At 45.1% G+C, this 19,690-nt stretch overlaps 1 protein-coding gene and 1 long non-coding RNA gene across 4 annotated transcripts in view; one reads left to right on the top strand and one right to left on the bottom strand.

The window, feature by feature from the left end:
- The window catches only part of LANCL3 (LanC like family member 3), a 37,480-nt gene extending 30,771 nt beyond the window's left edge, over positions 1–6,709 (bottom strand). Inside the window, exon 1 of the mRNA XM_066545472.1 lies at positions 6,164–6,709. Coding sequence (XP_066401569.1) covers positions 6,164–6,709 — 546 coding nt within the window. The remainder of the gene's footprint in view (positions 1–6,163) is intronic.
- A 139-nt stretch (positions 6,710–6,848) lies between these two features.
- On the top strand, positions 6,849–18,003 carry LOC136553730 (uncharacterized). 3 transcript variants are annotated; one of them, XR_010783211.1, is made up of 7 exons: positions 6,849–7,635; positions 9,701–9,796; positions 10,475–10,524; positions 13,811–13,953; positions 16,533–16,647; positions 16,764–16,835; positions 17,615–18,003. It is a non-coding gene; the product is annotated as an uncharacterized lncRNA (long non-coding RNA). The 3 variants fall into 3 exon arrangements; XR_010783210.1 differs by having other exon boundaries at positions 13,811–13,971; XR_010783212.1 differs by lacking the exon at positions 13,811–13,953.
- Positions 18,004–19,690: the final 1,687 nt, after the last annotated feature.

Below are 19,690 nucleotides of genomic sequence, written 5' to 3'. Positions count from 1 at the left end.
TGGGGACTATGTAATTTCTTTCCTTTTTCCCTTCATCCTTGAGTTCTGCTACCCCCTACACCTTTCCATTTTTCTACTTTTGCCAGCAACTAATTCTTTTGCTTTCAAAATAATATGTAAATTGTGTCTTTCTTTGCCTCTTTGTTCAGCCTCTGTCAAATGTGTTTTTCCCCATGCCTGCCTGTCTCTGCCTCCACACTCCAGCACATAAGCATGTTTGACATGCACATTTTTCCTTTCTGCTGTGTCATCCAGTGCTACCTGGGAGTTAACACAGTTCTCTGTGGCTTTTGGTCCTGTCTAAGAACCAGAGGGGGAAACATCAATGTCAAATATTGCTACCTGCAGAAACACAGCATGGTAATGAAGTTCTTTGGTGTACACATAAAACAGAACACGCGAAAATCCAAAAACCCAGATTTAAGGACTCTGTGCCACCAAAGTGACCCCAAGGAAGTAATGCTGTGAAAAACAGCAGCTCCCAGCCAGCCCTGCACCCTCTGCCAGAGAGAGCCCCTCTGCTTCAGACACTGATGGCTCCAGATGCTCCCAGAGGTTCAGACACCAGGCACACCCCCCAGGTCCAGGAACTGCCCAGCACCTCTCCACCAGCCTGCCCTCGCTGCAGCTCCCGTGGGTTGCTCCCACCTCCAAGGCAGAGGCAGCACTGCAGAGGGCAGGGACACTGCCTGGGACACCCCTGCTCCCAAAGAGCACCCACAAACTCCGCAGGGTGACCTCAAAGCTCTCCATGGGATAATGAGGAAGGTGACTGAACTGACAAAGTTTAAGAGTTAAATGCTGGCATATGAAATTTAAAGGAGTCAGGAGAAGGATGGAGAAGTAGAGACCAATTCTGGATACAAGAGATGCATCGCACAAATAGATTTCCTCTTTTTTTTTGTTGTTAAAATCTTTTATTATAACATCAGTATTACTTCTTGGGCTGCTTTTTCAGCAGAAAGATGCTGCTGCATAGGCAAATGTTCTTCCAAGAGCACAAAGAGGTACAGAGATACAGCACTGCTTTTGTACAGAACTGTATTTTTAATACCACTCTTCAGCTCTAAGCTGCTGAAATCCATATTTCTGCAGCAGAATACATAACTTATGTCACTAAACTTGTGTCAATCAAACCTCCAATTCCAGCAGGATCCAGTCTGTATTACAGTGCTTTTTTGCTGGCTGGTAAACAGTGCACTTCAAATTCAACATTTTGAACCTCCAGTTTTTGACTTTGACTCTACAGCTGAATATTCAGGGTCCTCTGCATTGAACTGAATCCAGCCATTATCAAGATGTCCCCATCTCCCTGTCTGAAGGCTGTTAAAATAAAAAGGATTCGCACTGCCTTGCTGAAGAGAAATGGGAAAATTCTGAAATGTATACCCAAATTATTTTTGATTCCTTAAAATAAAAAATCCAGTTTCAAATAATTCCCTTTGTTTTACTGTTTACTTTAGAAAAATACGGTTTTCAAATTCTGGTTTAAATTCCCCCATTTAAGCAAACTAATGCAAAATTTTTCCCCTATGTGTAATTTTGAAAACCATGGCTAGGAGACTGTACATTTAAAAGAAGCAGGCTAGGATGGAAAGATTTTATCTTTACTGTTAACTCATTTTAATCCTCTGGCAAAAAAAAGAGATCCTGGCTGTGTAGTGGCCTGTGTGAAACGAAATAATGCAATCAGCACAGTCCCAGCTAGCACCATATCTGATATTTAAAACACCACAACGTTTCACATAAACTGGCAAATTCTTCCACAGAGAGAAAGGGCTTTAATGGCCACAGTGGAGGAATGAAACCTCACCTCAAAGGACAACCCTCTTTTTTCAGGCACAAGTGAGAATTAAAGCCTGACACGGGGATTCTGCACTACAGCACTTGGAGGAGCATCAGTTTTGTGGGTATTTTGCAGAGCTCCCTTCAAAGATCTTTAATTTGTATGTCTTTCAGAAACACTATGTTCAGCATTAATACATTCCATGTTGCAAATGAACATGTTCTAGGCACGACTCAGGAAGATTCTTCCTCTCACACTTTCCATTTTTTCCTAAGAGATCGAAGAAAAAGAAAAAAGTGGAGCAAAGTAGCTTACAAGAGTCTTTAAATACTCACTGACTATCTGGAGGGAAGGCTCTAAGGAACCAATAACATCATCTAGAATTGTCTGAGGAGCTGAAACAAAATAGTTTTCATTTATTTGTATCTTCTCTCCCAGAATATTACAAAACACACACTGGTTGGACCCATCAGGCTCCACACACTGCACATCCATCCATTCCACTGCCTGCTAAAACAACACCTGGCACTTCCATGCTCTGGCAGCCAGATCCCAGACACCCCACAGCAGAGCTGTTCCTGCTTTCCACATACCAGGTGACTCATTCAGCTTGGTTTGCAATCCCATGAGGTCCAAGACAAAAGAGGCTCTGGTGATAGACAGCAGCCAGGATAAGAATGGTTCTCAGGAGGGCCCTACACTCAACAAGGTCCTGCTGGAAAGACCAAGGTCCTTTCTGGGCAGGCCCTGGCAGAATATCAGAATTATGCACACTCAGACAGGATAACACCCCTGGAAACACACCAAGTTGTGACCTAGCACTGGCTGGAAAAGGAAACTGAGATGTGTCTCTGCACAGAGACAGGAACCACTGTGGCACTGGAGAGCCTCTACAGGCTCTCAAGGCTCCCCAGTGCCTCAGTCCCTGAACAAACAGGTTTGGCCACGTTGCTGCCACAATGTGCTGGTTCCCCTTTGCACCCCTGCAACTGCAGCAAGGGTCTCTCATGGGGTCCCCAAACTCTTTTAGAGCAGGGTCTCCAATGAAATCACAATCCCAGGCTGAGCCAAACAGTGTCCTGTCTCTGCAGGGCACCGCTGCTGCCTGTGCTGCTGCTGAACCCTGAGCCAGTGGAAGTCAGTGGAGCCCATCCACAGAGTCAGTTATTAAAAGATAACCCAAGCTGTGCTAAAAGGCAGCAACATCTTTAGCAGATGGTAATACAAGGAGCCACTTGAACTTCTGTACCTTTCCCATCATCTGACAGTTACATTGCCAGAAGGGAGTGCATCGACCCAGGCACACCATGCTCCATCAACCACGAAATGGGACTGAAGCATCACGGAGAAAAATTGAGGAGAGGATAAGATATCATCCAAACAGAGGGATGGGACCACCATTTCAATGGTGTCTTACTGCTGTTTGCCCGAGCAAACAGAGAGTGAGTGAGGGTAATTAAAAGCAGGACTGACAGATTTCCCCAAGGATACACAGTGAACCAACACTACAAGCATTAGAAAAAGATGTACTTAAGAGAGTATAAAACAGTTTTTTCTCCCCTGAATGATGAAAACACAGCAGTTAAGGACAGCTAAAGTACACACACCTTATACAAATGACACACTGTTTCTGCCAAAACAATATTTTACCTATCTCTGTTTGGGAAGCACTGACTGCAATATAATGGAAATTAAAGAAGGGATGAAAATAAACATCTTTTCTAATGCACAGTGCATCGTGAAAGTCAAATCCTGTTAAGCCTTGACTGCTGAAGTAATTCTTACTCATGCAAAAAATCCCAATTAATTAATCAGGGAAAAATGCTGTATTAGCCTAAAAATCTGAAAACCAGCTGAATGCAAATGCCTTCTTCCCATGAGGTCAGTGTTATCCAACAGACTGGATCCTTCAGGACAGTCCATTAACTTCATGAAGAACATGTGAAGCCTAAAGACACCAGGACTCTTTAGCAAGAAATTGAAGTATTGGGGCACAGCAGCCGAGCTAAACATGTGTCTGCTGAAATAAAGCTGTCACCTTCCATCCCTGCTTGGATTAAACAAAAAACAAATACAAGACATAAATTATAAAATTCCCTCAAAAGGCTTTTTTCAAGGACAAGTGATTTCTCGTATGTAGGTCACCATTTGACTCCTTCAGAGGAAAAAACCATGCGGGCAGCAGCGGCTGTGTTTCAACACAGGGAATGTATTTCACTTTGTGCTGGAAATATTTGCACAGTGTCCTCAAAGAAAAAAAAAAGGAAAAAAAAAAGAACGTGGGTAACAAGAAAACATGCTGCAATGAGCCATGTGAGGCTGTGCACAATCAAATTACAGGAGGTAGCATTTTCCAGCGGTTCGAATCACAAGATATTGCTTCTATTCTGGGATGTACCTGGCTTACAGTTTGACCTTGGGTAATAAATGACATGCACTCTCTCTGGGCATCCCTTTCTTCATTTGTAAAAAAGATGCAAGGTTTGGTCTGGCAATGTACTAATTAAAATAATTCTGAACCAGGCTGGGAATATTTATCGAAGGACACAAATTTTGCTCAAGCTTGAGTACATATAGACTAGAAATCATAATTCTCCTCACAAAGAAGCAAAATATTTCAGTTGCAAGTTTTTAAAGTATTTGTTGAAATTAAAAAAATAACTTGATTTTATTATTGATTAGTGGTGTGCTTTGTTTCTTGCACTATACATTTAAAATTACAATGTATTTGACAGAAGAAATAATACTATAGAAGGACGTTAGCTCATCAATGAAAATATCAGCAAGGGGTCACAGGATATGTTTTACTGGCAAAACAGCAATTAACCCACCTGCTAAACAGACTCCACAGTAAGTGCACACCTCATCTGTGGGGATGTGTAACTCTTTACAGCTCCCTTTATTACAATTTGTCACCAAGCAAGCAAATAGAGGAGAGCTCTCCCACTGCTCACGCTCCTGTGAGAGATGACTGTACCCACTCTCCCAACTGTTCAGCAATTGCTCTCAGGGATGTAAGGCAAATGGAAATAGCTTTAAATAAAGCAGTAGAGTGCAGGGTGCCACCTCCTTCTGCTGGAATGTCACAACACCATCATAAACACTGACAGGGATGCTGGACACACTCCCCCAGTGCAAACTGAACCAAGAGGGATGGCTTTTTTCTCCAGGAGAAACCATCCCTTCAGGCAGGCACTGCTGCACAATGGATTGTGACGTGTCTACAAAACTTTCCTGTCATGGGAAAGAATACCAAATGAAAAATTTGGTTATGTTATGGTTACAAATAACATAATCATGTTTATGGTATTGATTGTCAGACAATCTGTAGAAAGAAACAGCAGGCTTTGTATGCTACTTGAAATGCTTAGTGTGGTTAGGAATTCTAGTTCAAGGCAATCACAGCATTTAACATTCTTCCTGGATTCTCTGGATACCCTCCAGCCTCCTGAGACCTCCATTAAGTGAATCTCCTCAGATTCCAATTGCAGTGACTGGTATTGGATGGGGCAGAGCCACTAGTTTTATATCATTTATTTACTTATAAATAAATCTTGCTTCCTCTCCTGGGAGGGAAGAAAGCCAGAAGCATGAACTTGCAAATCAGTGATTAACAGAGAAAACACAGATTAGACCTGACAAAAGGACAGGGGAAAAAAAAAATCTACCAACTGCCTGCTCAGATACCACACTGACCACTTAGTAACAATCACCACAGCAAACACAATCAGTTGCAATAATTATTATGCCATAATCAGTGGAAGCTCTGAACTGTCAGCTGAATTGTACTGACAATGACAATGTCCTGGGGTAAAGTCCCGACTACCGAAACCAACACTATGTTGAACCATAACCACATCTCACTCTCCCAGCCAAAACTCCCTGCTCTCATTCATGAAAAGCACCAAAATACACGGCCAGATTTCAGAAAGTGTATGCTGGGGTTAGCAAGACCAAATGCCTCTGAAAATCGGGTTCTTTGCTTACAAATTACATCACAGCACCGCTTAATATTACAGGGTTCCTCTCTCTGTTTCACTCAACGCTATTTCTTTTCTCACCCACTTCATTTTACGGAAATACTCTTGAAAAGCCCGGGGTGCCTTCTGCCAACTAATTCACCATCCGGCAACCAAGAGCTGATGCTCTCGGAGTGCCCCGGGATGCAGCGCTCCGCTCCACAGCCGGGACCCCATCCCGCTCCCTCCGGCCAAAGCCGCATCTTCGCATTTCGGGGAGGAGCGCGGATGAGAACAGCTCGCAGGGACTCCTTCCCCGGGGGCTCTGAATCCGTACCCCGAAAGTGCAAGCTGCACACAGCCTCTAGCACCGAGGGCACCGTCCCGGCCCCGAGAGCCGCCGCCGGCCCGTCCTTACCTCCATGCCCAGGCGCTGCTTCAGCACCAGCGCGGCGCACAGGTACCCGGCGCGGCCCACGAACAGCTCGTCCGAGCCGCACTCGAGGAAGGAGAGCGGGGCGCACACCTCGCTCAGCTCCCGGAACTTGCCCAGCGGCCGCGCGTACTCGGGCAGCCCCAGGGCGCGGTAGACCAGCGCGGCCACCGCGTACACCCCGGCGCCGCCCAGCAGGAAAGCGGCTCGGGTGTCGGCGTCGGCCTCGCCGCAGCCCTCCTGGTAGCGCAGGCAGGCGTCCACGACGCGGCGGGCGGCCCGCAGGTACGAGTCCCGCGACGGCGCGAACAGCGGGCACTGCGCGACGTGGTACAGCATGTAGGCCACGCCGGCCACGCCGCCGTACAGCCCGCCCGGGCAGCCGCGGGGGCCGCCCAGGGGCGGCAGCTCCCGCAGGATGCGCTCGATGGTGGCCGTCACCAGCGGCACCGCCGCCTCCCTGTCCGGCGCCGCCGCGGGGCTGCCCGGGTAGTCATCGAAGCGGTTGGCGAAGCAGCGCTGGCTCTCCATCCCCCGCCGGCGCGGCCGCTCTGCGCAGCGGGGAGCGGCGGGCGGGAGCTGCCGGCCGAGGGGGCGGAGGGAGCGCGGGGGAGGCGGGCGGGAGGCAGCGGAGAGGCGGGCAAGGGGCGCTCCCGCCGCCCGCGGCTGCCGACGGGGCGGGCGAGGCGCTGCTGCCGAGGCGGGGGCGATACCGGCCGGGAGCGATGGGTGATGCCGGCCGGGAGCGATGGGTGATGCCGGGGCGAGGGCGGTGGGCGATGCCGGCCGGGAGCGATGGGTGATGCCGGGGCGAGGGCGGTGGGTGATGCCGGCCGGGAGCGATGGGTGATGCCAGTCGGGAGCTATGGGTGTTGCCGGGGCGAGGGCGGTGGGCGATACCGGCCGGGAGGGATGGGCGATGCCAGCTCGGAGCCCCGGCGGAGCCGGTCCGGGTCCGGCACAGCGCGTTCAGTTCCCGCCCAGCGCCCCTCGTCCGCCGCCGCCCCACCTGCGCTCGGCGAGCGCTTCTCGGCGGCCGCCCGGGGTGGTTCTGGCTGGCCCGGGTCTCCGGACACGCGGGGGGCTGACCCGGTTCTGGTGTCCGGCACCTCCTGCCGTGAGGCTTTTTCTTCACTCAGGGAAGCTGGTGCATCACCTTTGCCCGACACGTCTGTGCATCCCCGAGCAAAAGGGGTTCATCGGTCTGCTGGAGAGATCCAGGGGCTGGAAGGGTGGCCGGAGAGCTGCTGAGTTATTCCTGGCTGTGGAACGACCCCTCGGGGGCTGCTGCAGCCAAAGCTGAAGGATGAAGCCAAATCCAAAGGAGGGCAGCCCGAGGCCGGTTTACGTGGGAAGCTGAGCAAGTCCCCAGCAGACCAGTGGTGGCACGAGGCCATCTTTGGCCCCTTTCCTTCATGCATGAGCCAAGCAGAGCTTAGGAGAAACAGAAAATTTAGGTCAGTGAATAGATTCCAGCTAAAAGAAAGAAAAGGAAAAAAAAAAGAAAAAGGAAAATCTTGAAGTAGAGATTAAGAGCAACTCTTTCATGATACAAATACACAGTTGTCACTTCTGCCCCTGATGATGTGAACTTCTCCACCATAAGTGAATTTCTCGTCAAAGACCCGTGGCTTATGGGCACCTGGTGATCTCTGGTACTTTCTCTGGACGTGCAGCCTCAGTAATTGAGGACCTTCCCAAAGAGGGGTGGAAGGTGCAGCTTGCTGCATGCTCCAGGCAGTAACCAGCAGCTGGCACAGCAGTAACAAGCACCAGAGCACTGTCCTTTGGATGTTGAAAGACCTTCTGTGAAGGTGTGGCTGCCTTCTCCCAGCTTTGTGCTGGCTCCTTGTTTCAGCCGAGTTCCTTCAACCCTGTGCAGCTCCTCACTTGCACTTTCACACCCTGTTTTTGATTCAGCTGATCTGTCCTTTCTCTTTCCTTCTTGTGTGTGTGGTTTATGATCTGCTCAGAGATATTTGCTTTCACCCTCAGATTTTGGTTTCTTCTCTTCAGTGCCATTTTGCCATGTTTACATTCCAGATACCCACCTACCAGTCTGTGTTTGTACTGTGTTCCTTAAAGCCCCGTTTTCTGGCTTATTCACTATTGTACAATGTGGTTTCTACCACACAGACCTTGGCAGTCTAGAGCATTGAAAATGTGAAAATGCCCTGCAAATGGCGAGGACATCTCATTCATATGTTATTTTCTGTAATAAACTGGCTTCTATTGGTGCCCATTGATAGGGTTGGCAGTGTAGCTAAAGATTTTCCAACAGAATTTCTGTTGCTTCTAGAAAAGTGTATTCTCTAAATGCCTTTTTAAGTTAAAATTTGTGAGTTTTATTTTTCATTCTGGCATAATTTATTTGACATTTTGGGGGTGCTTCCTTCATCTATTCAGTCTTCAAATTAAAAAGGCTCTCTCATTTTGAGAACCTCAGCAAAGGGAACTGGATCTCTGCCAGTTTCAGCAGCAAAGGACTTAAGAAAAATACAGATTTTATAAGAAAATGAGCTGAATTAGCAACATTTTTCTACATAAGGGTCAAATAGGAGTCAGTAATGACATGCCAAGAAGGAACATCTTCTGTGCTCTGGGGAGTTTTCTGTTGAAATAAAGAGAGCTTAGCAAATGCCACAGAGCAATCGAGCAAGAAATGAGGATGACAGTTTCTGCTGTACTTCTTTTGTACGAGTATTAAACCACCAAAGCCAAAGGGAGAGATACATTGAAAAAACATAAATCTTAAACTGTTCAGGTACAAAAGTTTCATGCTTTCAGGTTGTGCTCTGTATTTTTTTTTTCAAACAAGCACAAGTGCAGTCTTAATATGACTGGAGGAGAAGTTGGGCCAATTCTTAGGTGTAGTTCATGTGTTTCTCACCAGATCATTTGAGATTTCCCTCTTCAGAGCAAAAGTGGGCCTCCAGTGAGGGTCTTCAGCTTGACAAAAAATTTGAATCCCTCCTCTCACTCCTCTGCACTTCTGCAGCTCCTTGGTTTGTTTTCTTTGGGCATGCTGTGCCTCCTCTTTGCTCTATGAATCTGATGCCACAAGCCAAGGATCATGAAAAAAGCATGGATTGTACAAGGAAGGGATATGATCCTGGTGTGATGGGTAGAGGAGGGAACTGAAGCCTTGAAACTGTTTGTTCTGTATTAATAAATCCACCATTCTAGAACACTTGTTCTGGAGATTTGCTTGTTGTACATGTTGATAAAATGTCTAATCATAGAATAAACCGGTTTGGGAGGAACTTTAGGATCTAGTTCAACTCATGCTCAAAGTGCATGAGTTGAAAGTGTTCAACTCATGCTCAAAGTGCACCTATTGGTGTACTTGTTCATGTATGCTGGTTCATTTCTACTTGTTTATTTACAGATTCCTTCAGGAATCCAGGTACCTGATATTTCCAAGAGAACACAAAAGTCTCTCTTCAGTTGTCGTGTGGGGACTGGAGGCATCTCCAAACAAATGTCTTATGGATTGATCTGCCATTTTTCTTTTATTTTTAGTGATGTACCAGTTTTGTATGCCTTCAGGATTTTGGGATATCCCTGTGGCTGCAGTTTTGTTCTCACCCAGTATTCCACATCTCTCCTGAGCTGAAGGTGAGCAGTGGGCTCCATGCACAGGCTAAGCTTCAGCAACAGAGTTGCGTTAAATAGTGTGAACACATCAGCAGGGTTGTCCTACAGGCTGGTTTGAGTGAACCTGCTATTCAATCCAAACTCAGTTCCTATCCTACCTATCAGTATCAGCCCTTGGTTCTTTACTGCCCAGTGCTGCTCTTCCCTCCCCAGAGAGTTTTGCCACTGCAGGTCAGCTTTGCAGTTGGCTTTTCCTGCCTGGATGGGCTTTATCCCAGGAATCTACACTCCTATCCAAGAGGCTCTGGGTTTACAGCCCAGCCCTGCAGTCAGTTCATTTTTGATGGGCGGCTGGCTCTGGGGCATTTGGCAGAAAGGAATGAATCAGGCTGAGATGTTTCATGCCCACACCAGAAACTAAGTATTTATATTTCCAGTATTCTCTGTTGAGGGTTCTTTGTGGGAGCAAGGGAGAGGGGGGTGGATGGAATTATCACTGCACTGCACAGACCATGCTAGTAGCCAATATTTGGAATAGCCTGACCAGTACTCATGCAGTGGAGGCAGCCCCACAGGTTTCATAGCATTATTATTTGGTAGCCAGATTGCCCCAGCAGTTTCTGGTTGCTCTGAATATATATATTCCTATATATTGAATATTCTGGTTACTTACCATAAGTATTTTTTTTTATTTCTCAGGTTGAGCTCCCCTGTTCTATGTGGACTCCACTTACAAAGCTACACAAAAGGTTTTGTGGTTTTTATTCCATAATGATCATTTGGCAGTGATATGAACACCTGTTTTGAAAATTAAATGTTCTTGGCATTGCTCAACAGAATCTCTTTTCCTGAGTCAATGTTTTCTCCTGTAACTTGTGTGTAAAAATACAAGTTGATAATATAAATACAATTTCTGCATAACCTAAGTTTTGGCATGCATTGCCATTTTATCACAATGGAAATTACACATCAGAAGACAGGGCTGCACTGAATTACTTTTTGCTTCAGGAGCACACTGAATTTTTGTCCACTACTCAGATTGATAAAATTTGGTAATTTAACAGGAGTTGAATTTCTTTGAGACTCTGTCTTAATTACTAACTATGGTAGAAACTGACCAACATGAGAAATTATGGGATAGTGAGAAATGCTGAATAGGTACTTGTACAGTCATGCATGTCTCTTTCTTAAGAGACAAGAAGAGAATTTTTGGGGGTTTGTTTGTTGTTTTGTGGCAACTTACATATTTTTGTAATGAGATACTGAAAGCATGGGTAGATGTACTCATTGCTTACAGAATTGATTTTTATTACAAAATGTCACATTTTCCATTTGGAGGGGTGATTTTGGTAAGGGTTTCAGCTTAGGTAGAAACATAACAGCTGTTACAGAGTCTCTGAAGAGAATATTGCATTTTTCAGTATCTTTATGTAGAACTACCTGTGATGAGTGAATCACTCTTCAGCTGTTCACAAATACCAAGGCTTTCTGCAGAGCAAGAAGTTTGAAATTCAGAGTTTTGGCTTAGCTGGTAAAACTCTAACTTTAAAATAGCAGTACCTTGACCCTATCTGGAACTTTTTTCCAGAGGCTTTGTTATCCCTGGTTTTCCTTCCCTTGCCTTGAGCCTGTTCAGATTAACAAGATGGTGGAATTTTTCTCAGACATGTCACAATTAACAGTTTCTTTGTCCAGCAGGTTATCCCATTTTTTTATGCTCAAAGTGATTTCTACTGAACACAAGTAGAAATCTGCAGTTCTTTGCATGGCTCTGGCATTGTCTGGTAGAATAAGGAAGCAAAGAATCCCACTGGGCACTCTGCTGTTGATATTTAAACCAAACCCTTCTTTTTGTCTCATCAATTAGTCTGTCAGTACAAAATATATTGTAAATTCTAAATTTCCTTAAGTGCATCTTTTCTACAATAGATGTCAGTGTGATATCCAAGATTTTAATTGTAACATTTTTGTCACAGCCGGAATTTGGAAGCATTTCAAAGCACAGGAACAAAAATCAATATAGGAAGTCAACTAGTACATTTTGCTATTGCCTTGGTGTTAGCTGATCTCAATAATTGCTGTGATGGAAATAATAGACTTGCATTAACAAACCATGCTTCTACTTGCCAGGGCAGGGACCTCACCAGGAGGAGTCCATGCCTGGTGATGAAGGGAGTGGGAACAGTGACTGGGCCTTGGGAATGATGCAAATTGTTGGGATTTCAGGCTGCAACACTGAGTGTGATAAGAAAATGTCATGGAGTCTTACATACAACTAATGATGATAATGATAATAATGGTTTTATGTCCTTGAGGAAAGCTAGCACCTGCAGAAACAAGTTATCCTTTAGCAATATTCTAAGGAAGTTAGAGACGTGATAATGGAAATGGAAGATTTCCAACTTCTGAATCATCAAAACTAGTGCAGCGTTTGACCTTCTTTAAAATTTCCATCTTGGCCATGCTTTGGCCAGGTCTGGGTCTCTTAGTTTGACATATTTCATAGTGCTTTGTGATAATGGTGTGTGTTACAAGATGTGTACACACAAAAACAACATTGTCCATAAGCAAAACCTCTCCCAGGTGTTTTGGTGTTTGCTTGTTTGTTTTGGCGGGGTGGTTTTTTGGTTTTTTGTTTTGGTTTGGTTTGGTTTGGGTTTATTTGTTGTTTTTTGACTGGGGGATTCTTTTGGGTTTTTGGGGATTTTTTTTGTCAAATTAACAAAACTGTAAGACAAGGCTGGGTTTACAAAAATGAAAACTTTAATATGAGACTTCTCCCGAGAACCTTCTAGCTCAGCTGTTTCCAGTTTTCCCTAAGAAGTAAGCAGCCTAGGTCAGGGAACATTGAGTTGTGCAAATTCACACAGGTGCAGCTTTGTGCACCCCAGAGCAGCCTGGTCTAGATGGTTTTAGAAGTCTGCAGAATACTGACTGCTCTCCATGGGGTGCTGGTGCATTATCACTTACAGCTGCAAACCTAGGAAAGCATAAAATAACCTGACCTTGGGTGTATTGTTCTTGTCCACTCAAAGAATGAAGCAGTTGACTTAACTAACATTGAAAAGGAATGAGGTTGATGCTGAAGATACTGCAGTCTCCTCAAGATTTTTTTTTTAATTGACACATTTTAAAGTTCAATTCACTATATAGGATGACAGAATGGCTGAGGTTGGAAGTGGTCCAGCCTCACTCTGGTCCAGCTCCCCTCCCTTCTCAAGCAGGTCACTTAGGGTGAGTTGCCCAGAACTGTGTCTGGGTGCCTTTGGAATATCTGAGCACTGAGACTCCACGACATCCCTGGACAGCCTGTGCCACTGTTCAGACACCCCCACAGTTAAAAAGTGTTTCCTGATGTTCAGACAGAGCTGTGTTTCAGTTTGTGCCTTTTGCATCTTGTGCTGTCACTGGGCACTACTTAGAAAGTCCTGGCTCTGTTCTGTTTGCACTTTCCCTCCAATAGCCAGTAGTCACTTGGTCAGCAGTCACTGCAGTAGGAGCTTTGTGCTTGGAGTGCAGCTGCTGATGCTGGCAGAGCTGGACTGGTGCCTCTCTGGATGCCCCACATTTGGATGTTTGTTTGAATGCACTTTCCCTTCAGATGTTCCTCTGCACTGACGAGGTCCCTCCCTGAGTCTTCTCTTCTCCAGGCCAAGCAGTCCCAGATCTCTCAGCCTTTCCTTGTGGGAGAGGTGTTTCAGTCCTTCAAAATCACAGTGACCCTTTGCTGGACTCTCTCCAGTAGCTCCATGTCTGTCCTGTTCTGGGGAGCCCAGAACTGGACATGGTGCTCAAGTGCAATTCTTGTTCTACTGAAGTTTGACAATCCATACAAGTTTGCTTGGTTTTTATGTAAATGTTGCAGCTGCACTGAAAATAGGTCTCAGAAGAGAAAATAATTAAGGAGGTCAGAGTTTATTCTTAATAATCCTGAAACAATGCATGGAATGCTTCTCTTTAAATACAGTGATAATATTTTCTTGGGAAAGTACCAAGAACATTTCAAAATCAATTTCTGTTCACATTCATTCACAGCTCTTGCACTTATTGCACCGTCTGTCTTCATTTCACTGCTCTGTACTACTCTGATGGGATGCATAGAGCTCTGCTAAACTGTGCTAAAGATCCATCTGTGGAAGTTTATCTGCTATTTTGCTTGTTAAGCATCCAAGAGGGAGGTAATAGAAATATTAAAGGTACTGTACTCTGATTTGGGTTTTTTTTAATAGGAGCAGGTTTTATGGGTATTTTCAAGTTACAAATTAATATAATGTGAAGTGTTATTATTGGACTTTGAGCAAAAGTATTTTGCCTTGCTTTTGCACCCTCAAGTGTATAAGCTATGATCAAGGAAATATTTACATCTAGGATTTGACTTGGATGTGTGAATAGTCCCTCACTGCTCTCAGTACTGTTCACAACATCATGGTCTAAGTTTGTTTCAGAACACTGTTAAGCATTTTTGTTTTTCTATTGTCCAGTTTTCAAACAGCTTTCTTAAAAAAAAAATAGAGGCAGAGAATATACAAAAAATAATTCACAGCTTCATGAATTATGCCGGGCAACATTATAGTTGGTAAGGCAAAATTTTCAGGTACTAAGATAAAAATTTGGATGGGATATTACAAAATTAGTCTCTGATTCAGTAAACCATATGGATCAGAATTATTGCTTACAGACTTGATATAAAAAGTTCATGCTTGAGTGGATTAGACCAATACTGCCCTAGAACAAGATTTCCCCCTTCCAGCTTTCTGTAAGTTGAGATTTCTCTGAAGTAAGCAGAATAAAGACTGTTTAAAGGGCATTTTAAAACATTTAAGTCTTCACAAAGTGATAGTAGTGAGTAGCTGAAAAAAACCCACTGTATTTCCCATACAAACATGGTTATTAAAACTTCTCTGTGTAAGGCAGATGATTCAAATTCTTTAATGATGAAAAAGGCAATGTAGATAAAGGAAATTAAATGTATATAATATTTATATACAAACTTACATTTTATATATATGTTATTTATATATATGTTATGTATGTATAAGCTCAAATTTGAAAACAAAACTTGTGGTGAGTCTGAAAATAATTTTAAAATTGAGCCCTTCCTTTCTCTGATTATTACTTTATTGCACCTCACTAAAAACAAATTAATCTAGTTATGCATACTTATTTAGTCCTTGGTTTGCTTACAGGTTTCCACCATGCTGTTTGTAAAGGCATCCTTTTTTGTGCCACAGCATTGTTTTCATCATTTGTGCAAAGAAGAGGCTCAATAGTACTTTTTAGAATCACAGCTAGTTCAGAAGGGTTTGCCTGCATTTGCTGCCTTCTCTTGCTGTCCTGTTCCCCTGTGTCAGAGCCAAATTAAGAAGCAAAGCCATCAGCTCTCCAAGTCAGGCATTAAAACACAGTTGGATGAGAAGCCTCTCCTTGCAAAGGGTGCTGGGCTCAGTCAGTAGTCACTGCAGTAGGAGCTTTGTGCTTGGAGTGCAGCTGCTGATGCTGGCAGGGCTGGATGCTGCCTCTCTGGATGCCCCACATTTGGGTGTTTGTCATTCACTGCACAGTGACTTTCACAGATGTCCCTGTTTGTTACCTGCTGGGGACAAATTCAACCTCTGCATGCTGGCCAGTGTACAGACTGTTCCCTCTTTATTGTCACTTCCCTTCCAGCCCACGCGGGCTCTGAGGCTCCAAGGCCCAGTTGGGGTGTTCAGTCACATGTTCCCATATCTGTGGAAACCCAGAGCACCAGGAATATTTCTCTGTCTGCTCTGGGGTGCCCTGACCCCCAGGGGAGCACTGACTTTGACCCTCATCCATGGAGAAAGTTTCCCAGACTTCAAGATAGACTGGAATCCACAAAAGTGTGAAATAGATTATAGAGAGCAGTGTAGGTGTATCACTTGGTGAGAAATTGAGGTTTTGGGATTTTTAGTATCTTGTGGATGGAAGCAAGATGGAGGGCACAGGGTGTAGTCCTGGGTTTCTTCTTCATGCTTCTTCTTCCTTCTTCTCCATGGGTTTGGGTGGCATTTTGTAATTGGGCAGAAAATTCCGCATTGCAGCTCTTTGGGGTCAGTTATTGAGTTAAAAGGGAAAACAATCCAGGTGTCAGTTCTCCATTGGATAGTTTAGTCTTGAAAGACCTTGGAACAAGAGATTGTTGGCCATTTTGTGCTTTCTAATGAAAAGCTGCAGAACTCACAGTAGTGAGAGTGTTTTACTGATAAAAAATAATAAACATCTGAGTCTGAACATGAACTACTGTCTCAAGCGCCTTCAATCCAGACCCAGAGAAACCCACAACTGGTATTCCCACACATATCCACCTTTGGGTTTAGGCATTGTTGTCCTCAGGAGGTGGAGTTAGCTTTCAAATATTTCTTCTGATCAGAAGAACCCCATCTCAGCAGGCCATCAGCCTGATGTTTTCAGTGGCTCCCATTTGCATTAAGGTTCTGAACTCCTGTTTACATCAAGGTCCTGTTTTTGCATAAAGTTTCCTGGAGCTGTGTCTGGATCAGCCTTGACTGTCACTCCAGCTGCTTTTCACTGCTTGGGTAGTTAAAAAAGATGGAAAAACTAGTATATCTGACCTCATTATGCACAAGAATTTTCCACTGGCATTCTCCCCACCACTGCACAGAGAAAGGGTGAGAGAGGAGGTTTTTCAAGTGCTTTATGGCCCAGTGATGACCTCTTCCTAAAATAGCACCTAAGTAACCTCTGGAACAAGGTAATGAACCTCCTTCTCTTGCAGCCCCATATCCCTGGCACACACATCCTGGACAGCATGGATACTCCTTGGTGGCAGGCGTGAAGTGGGCTGGGAAAGGAGCTCTGTGGAACTCGAGCAACATTTTTCTGCTGGCATTGTATGTCCTTGGATCCCCGCTCTTCACCCTATGGCTCACAGACCCGACTGTTAAACATGTGAGGTTGGGACAGATGATTATATGTGTTTGTAACATTATTTGTTATTTCTTTGTAGGTCCCACTTTAATCCTTGGCTGAAAATGAAGGTTTCTGAAAATCCATCTCTGGATTAAAGGTGACTTTCCAGGTACAATTTCTTCCATCACTAAAACCTCTCCCTGCCTTGCTTTTTTAAAAGTTTCCCCTTTTTGGTGCTTGCAGGTCCAGAAAGCTCAGGTTTTTCTGCTCCCAAAGAGTTCCAAGCAGAACTGATCCAAGTTCCAAGCAGGTGCTCTGATCACAGGGCAGAAGGGGTGGGACAGGAGCCAGGAAACTGTGCTGTGAATTAGTTTATTTTCTCTGCCCTTTGACATGTAGGGTGGAAGAATGAGGGATGGCAGCTGGAGCAGCTGGCAGTTTCTGGGGTAGGTTGCATTTAGAAAGAAGGAAGACATGGTAAAGCATGGCAGACAAAAGACATGCAGCCACGGGCAGGGACAATGTGACATGAGCCAAGGGTATCTGTGTCACACCCAGTGTGTGACATTTGACAGGTCTTTCACATCAGCGGCATAAGGATTGTGTGTGGTTTTGGAGCCTATCCCTTAGGGCAGCATAAGCAGGATTAAAAACTTAAAATCGAGCCCTTTTTTTTCTTTTTAAATAAATTCAAAAGATGCTTCCTTCTTTCAGCACTTTTCTCCTCTGTGTAAGTTGGGGTTTTATGATTTTAGGAATTGGTAATATCCCTTTCAGCACGTGACATAACCGAGATAAGAATTCATAAATGCATTTGGAACAAACAAGTCCGTGTTACTGAAAATAAGATCATTTATGTGATTAAAAATGAACGCAATCAAATTTGAAACTTGAGGCACTGCAGCTAAACAAACATATCTCTAATCAGCAAATTATGTCTTTCCAAAGAACGTCATCATTTCAAAATGGAGAAACTGCATTAAAACCGTGTTCTTTAGCGAAGGAATGATGATGCAGCAATATTTCCACAGTCATGAGAGCGCCTGTTAAAGGGAATCCGCGGGGATTTTCCCGATCCATCGGCGCCCGGCGCGCCTCCGGCTCCGGTGCAAGGGCGACCCCTCGCGGTCAGGTCTCGCCATGGCCGTGCGGTTCCTCAAGGATCCTGGAAAATCCTCAGGAAAACCGGGGAAAAGCCCGGCTGCCCCCTCGGGAATTGAGTATTGGAGTATTTCTGCTACTGCCCTCAGGGACTTAGAGAACTGCGGAAGAGAAGGGGCGGGGAACAGGGAAAGAAAAAGCAACAGAGGGGAAAATAAAAAGATTTATATATTGTATTTTATGCTTCTCTTTAACATTTGCACACACAAGCAGTTTTTTATAAATTGTACAAATTCACAGAATCAGAGAATTATTAGGGTTAGGAGGGACCTCTGGAAATCACCCAGTCCAACCCTCCTACCCAAAGCTGTGTCACCTGGAGCAGGTGACACAGGAATGCATCCAGGTGGGTTTTGAATGTCTCCTGAGAGGGAGACTCCATGACCATCCTGTTTCAGTGCCCTGCCAGCTTTGACATAAACTTCTTCCTCATGTTGAAGTAGAACTCCTTGTGTTTTAGTTTATGGCCATTGCTCCTCATTCTGTCACTGGGCCACTATAAAGAGTCTGGCACATCCTCTTGGCACTGCCTTTTGATATTTATATGCATTGATGAGACCCCTCTCAGTCTTCTCTTCTCCAGATGGAACTTGCCCAGCTCCTGCCGTCTCTCCTCACAAGAGAGATGCTCCAGACCCCTCCTCACCTCTGTGGCCTCTGCTGGGCCATCTCCAATAGCTCCTTGTCTCCCCTGTACTGAGGAGCCCAGACCTGTGCACAGCACTGCAGGTGTGGCCTCTCCAGGGCTGAGCAGAGGGAAGGGATCCCCTCCCTGACCTGCTGCCCTGCTCTTCCCAGTGCACCCCATGATCCCATTGCCTCTCCTGGCCCCAAGGACACACTGGCAGCTCAGGGTCAATTTGTCACTCACAAAGACCTGCTGGTCCTTCTCTGCAGAGGCTCTCCAGCAGGTCAGCCCCCAGCCTGTGCTGGTACTTGGGGCTGCTCCTCCCCAGGTGCAGGACCCTGCACTGGCCCTTGTTGAACTTCATTAAGTTTCTCTCTGCTCCACTCTCCAGCCTATCAAGGTGTCACAGAATGGCAGTACAGCCTTCAGGTGGATTGGCCAACTCCCCCCATTCTGAATTGTCAGTAAACTTGCTTAGGGTGCATTCAATCTCTTCATCCAGTGTTCTGTTATTCTTTCCTTTGAGGCATCTTAATTAAAATACCAATGATGTTATAGGGTAGTGACAACTCTCCCAGAATTAAAAATGCATATTGTATTTTGTTTACAGGCTGACATGTGAAAAGCTCTCATACAAACTCTAGATGTCTTGAAATTTGCTGTGTTTAATGGGGATAGGAGTGAAAATGCTTTTCATTTTACTGTACAGCTTACCTGTACGGTAGTGCACAGGGAACTGGAATGCCTGATTTCAGGACTGACATTCATGAAAATGACCATGAGACCATACTCATGTCCCTTGACACATGAAACTATAAAAGTTTAAAACTTTAATGAATACATGAGAAGCTAATAATACTTGATTAATAATACTTGCCATGTCAGTTTAATCCTAAAAGCATTTATTTGGAAATGACATTTTTGCTACTGATTTCTCCTCCTCCTCCTCACTGTTCCTCACACTTCCTTCCTCCCTCCTCACTCTCCCTTGCAGTATTTTTCCTCTTCTCCCAGGCCTCCCCTGCAGCCCCACCTCTGCCAGGCTTGGTCACCTGGGCCAAAGACACAGCTCTGCCCGTGCCAAGAGTGACTTCTCAGCAGCCTGGGGGACACAGGCAGTGCTCCAGCTTTGGGAGTGCAGGGAGAAAAGCAGGAGGTCTGTGTGCACAAGGGGGTCACCCAGCACCCACCCATCTCTGTCCAGAAGTGGCTGAAGCTTCAGCTGTGGGTCAAGA

Source organism: Molothrus aeneus, chromosome 2 (assembly GCF_037042795.1).
Source record: "Molothrus aeneus isolate 106 chromosome 2, BPBGC_Maene_1.0, whole genome shotgun sequence".
NCBI lineage: Eukaryota > Metazoa > Chordata > Aves > Passeriformes > Icteridae > Molothrus > Molothrus aeneus.
This window is presented reverse-complemented; position numbering and strand designations above follow the sequence as displayed.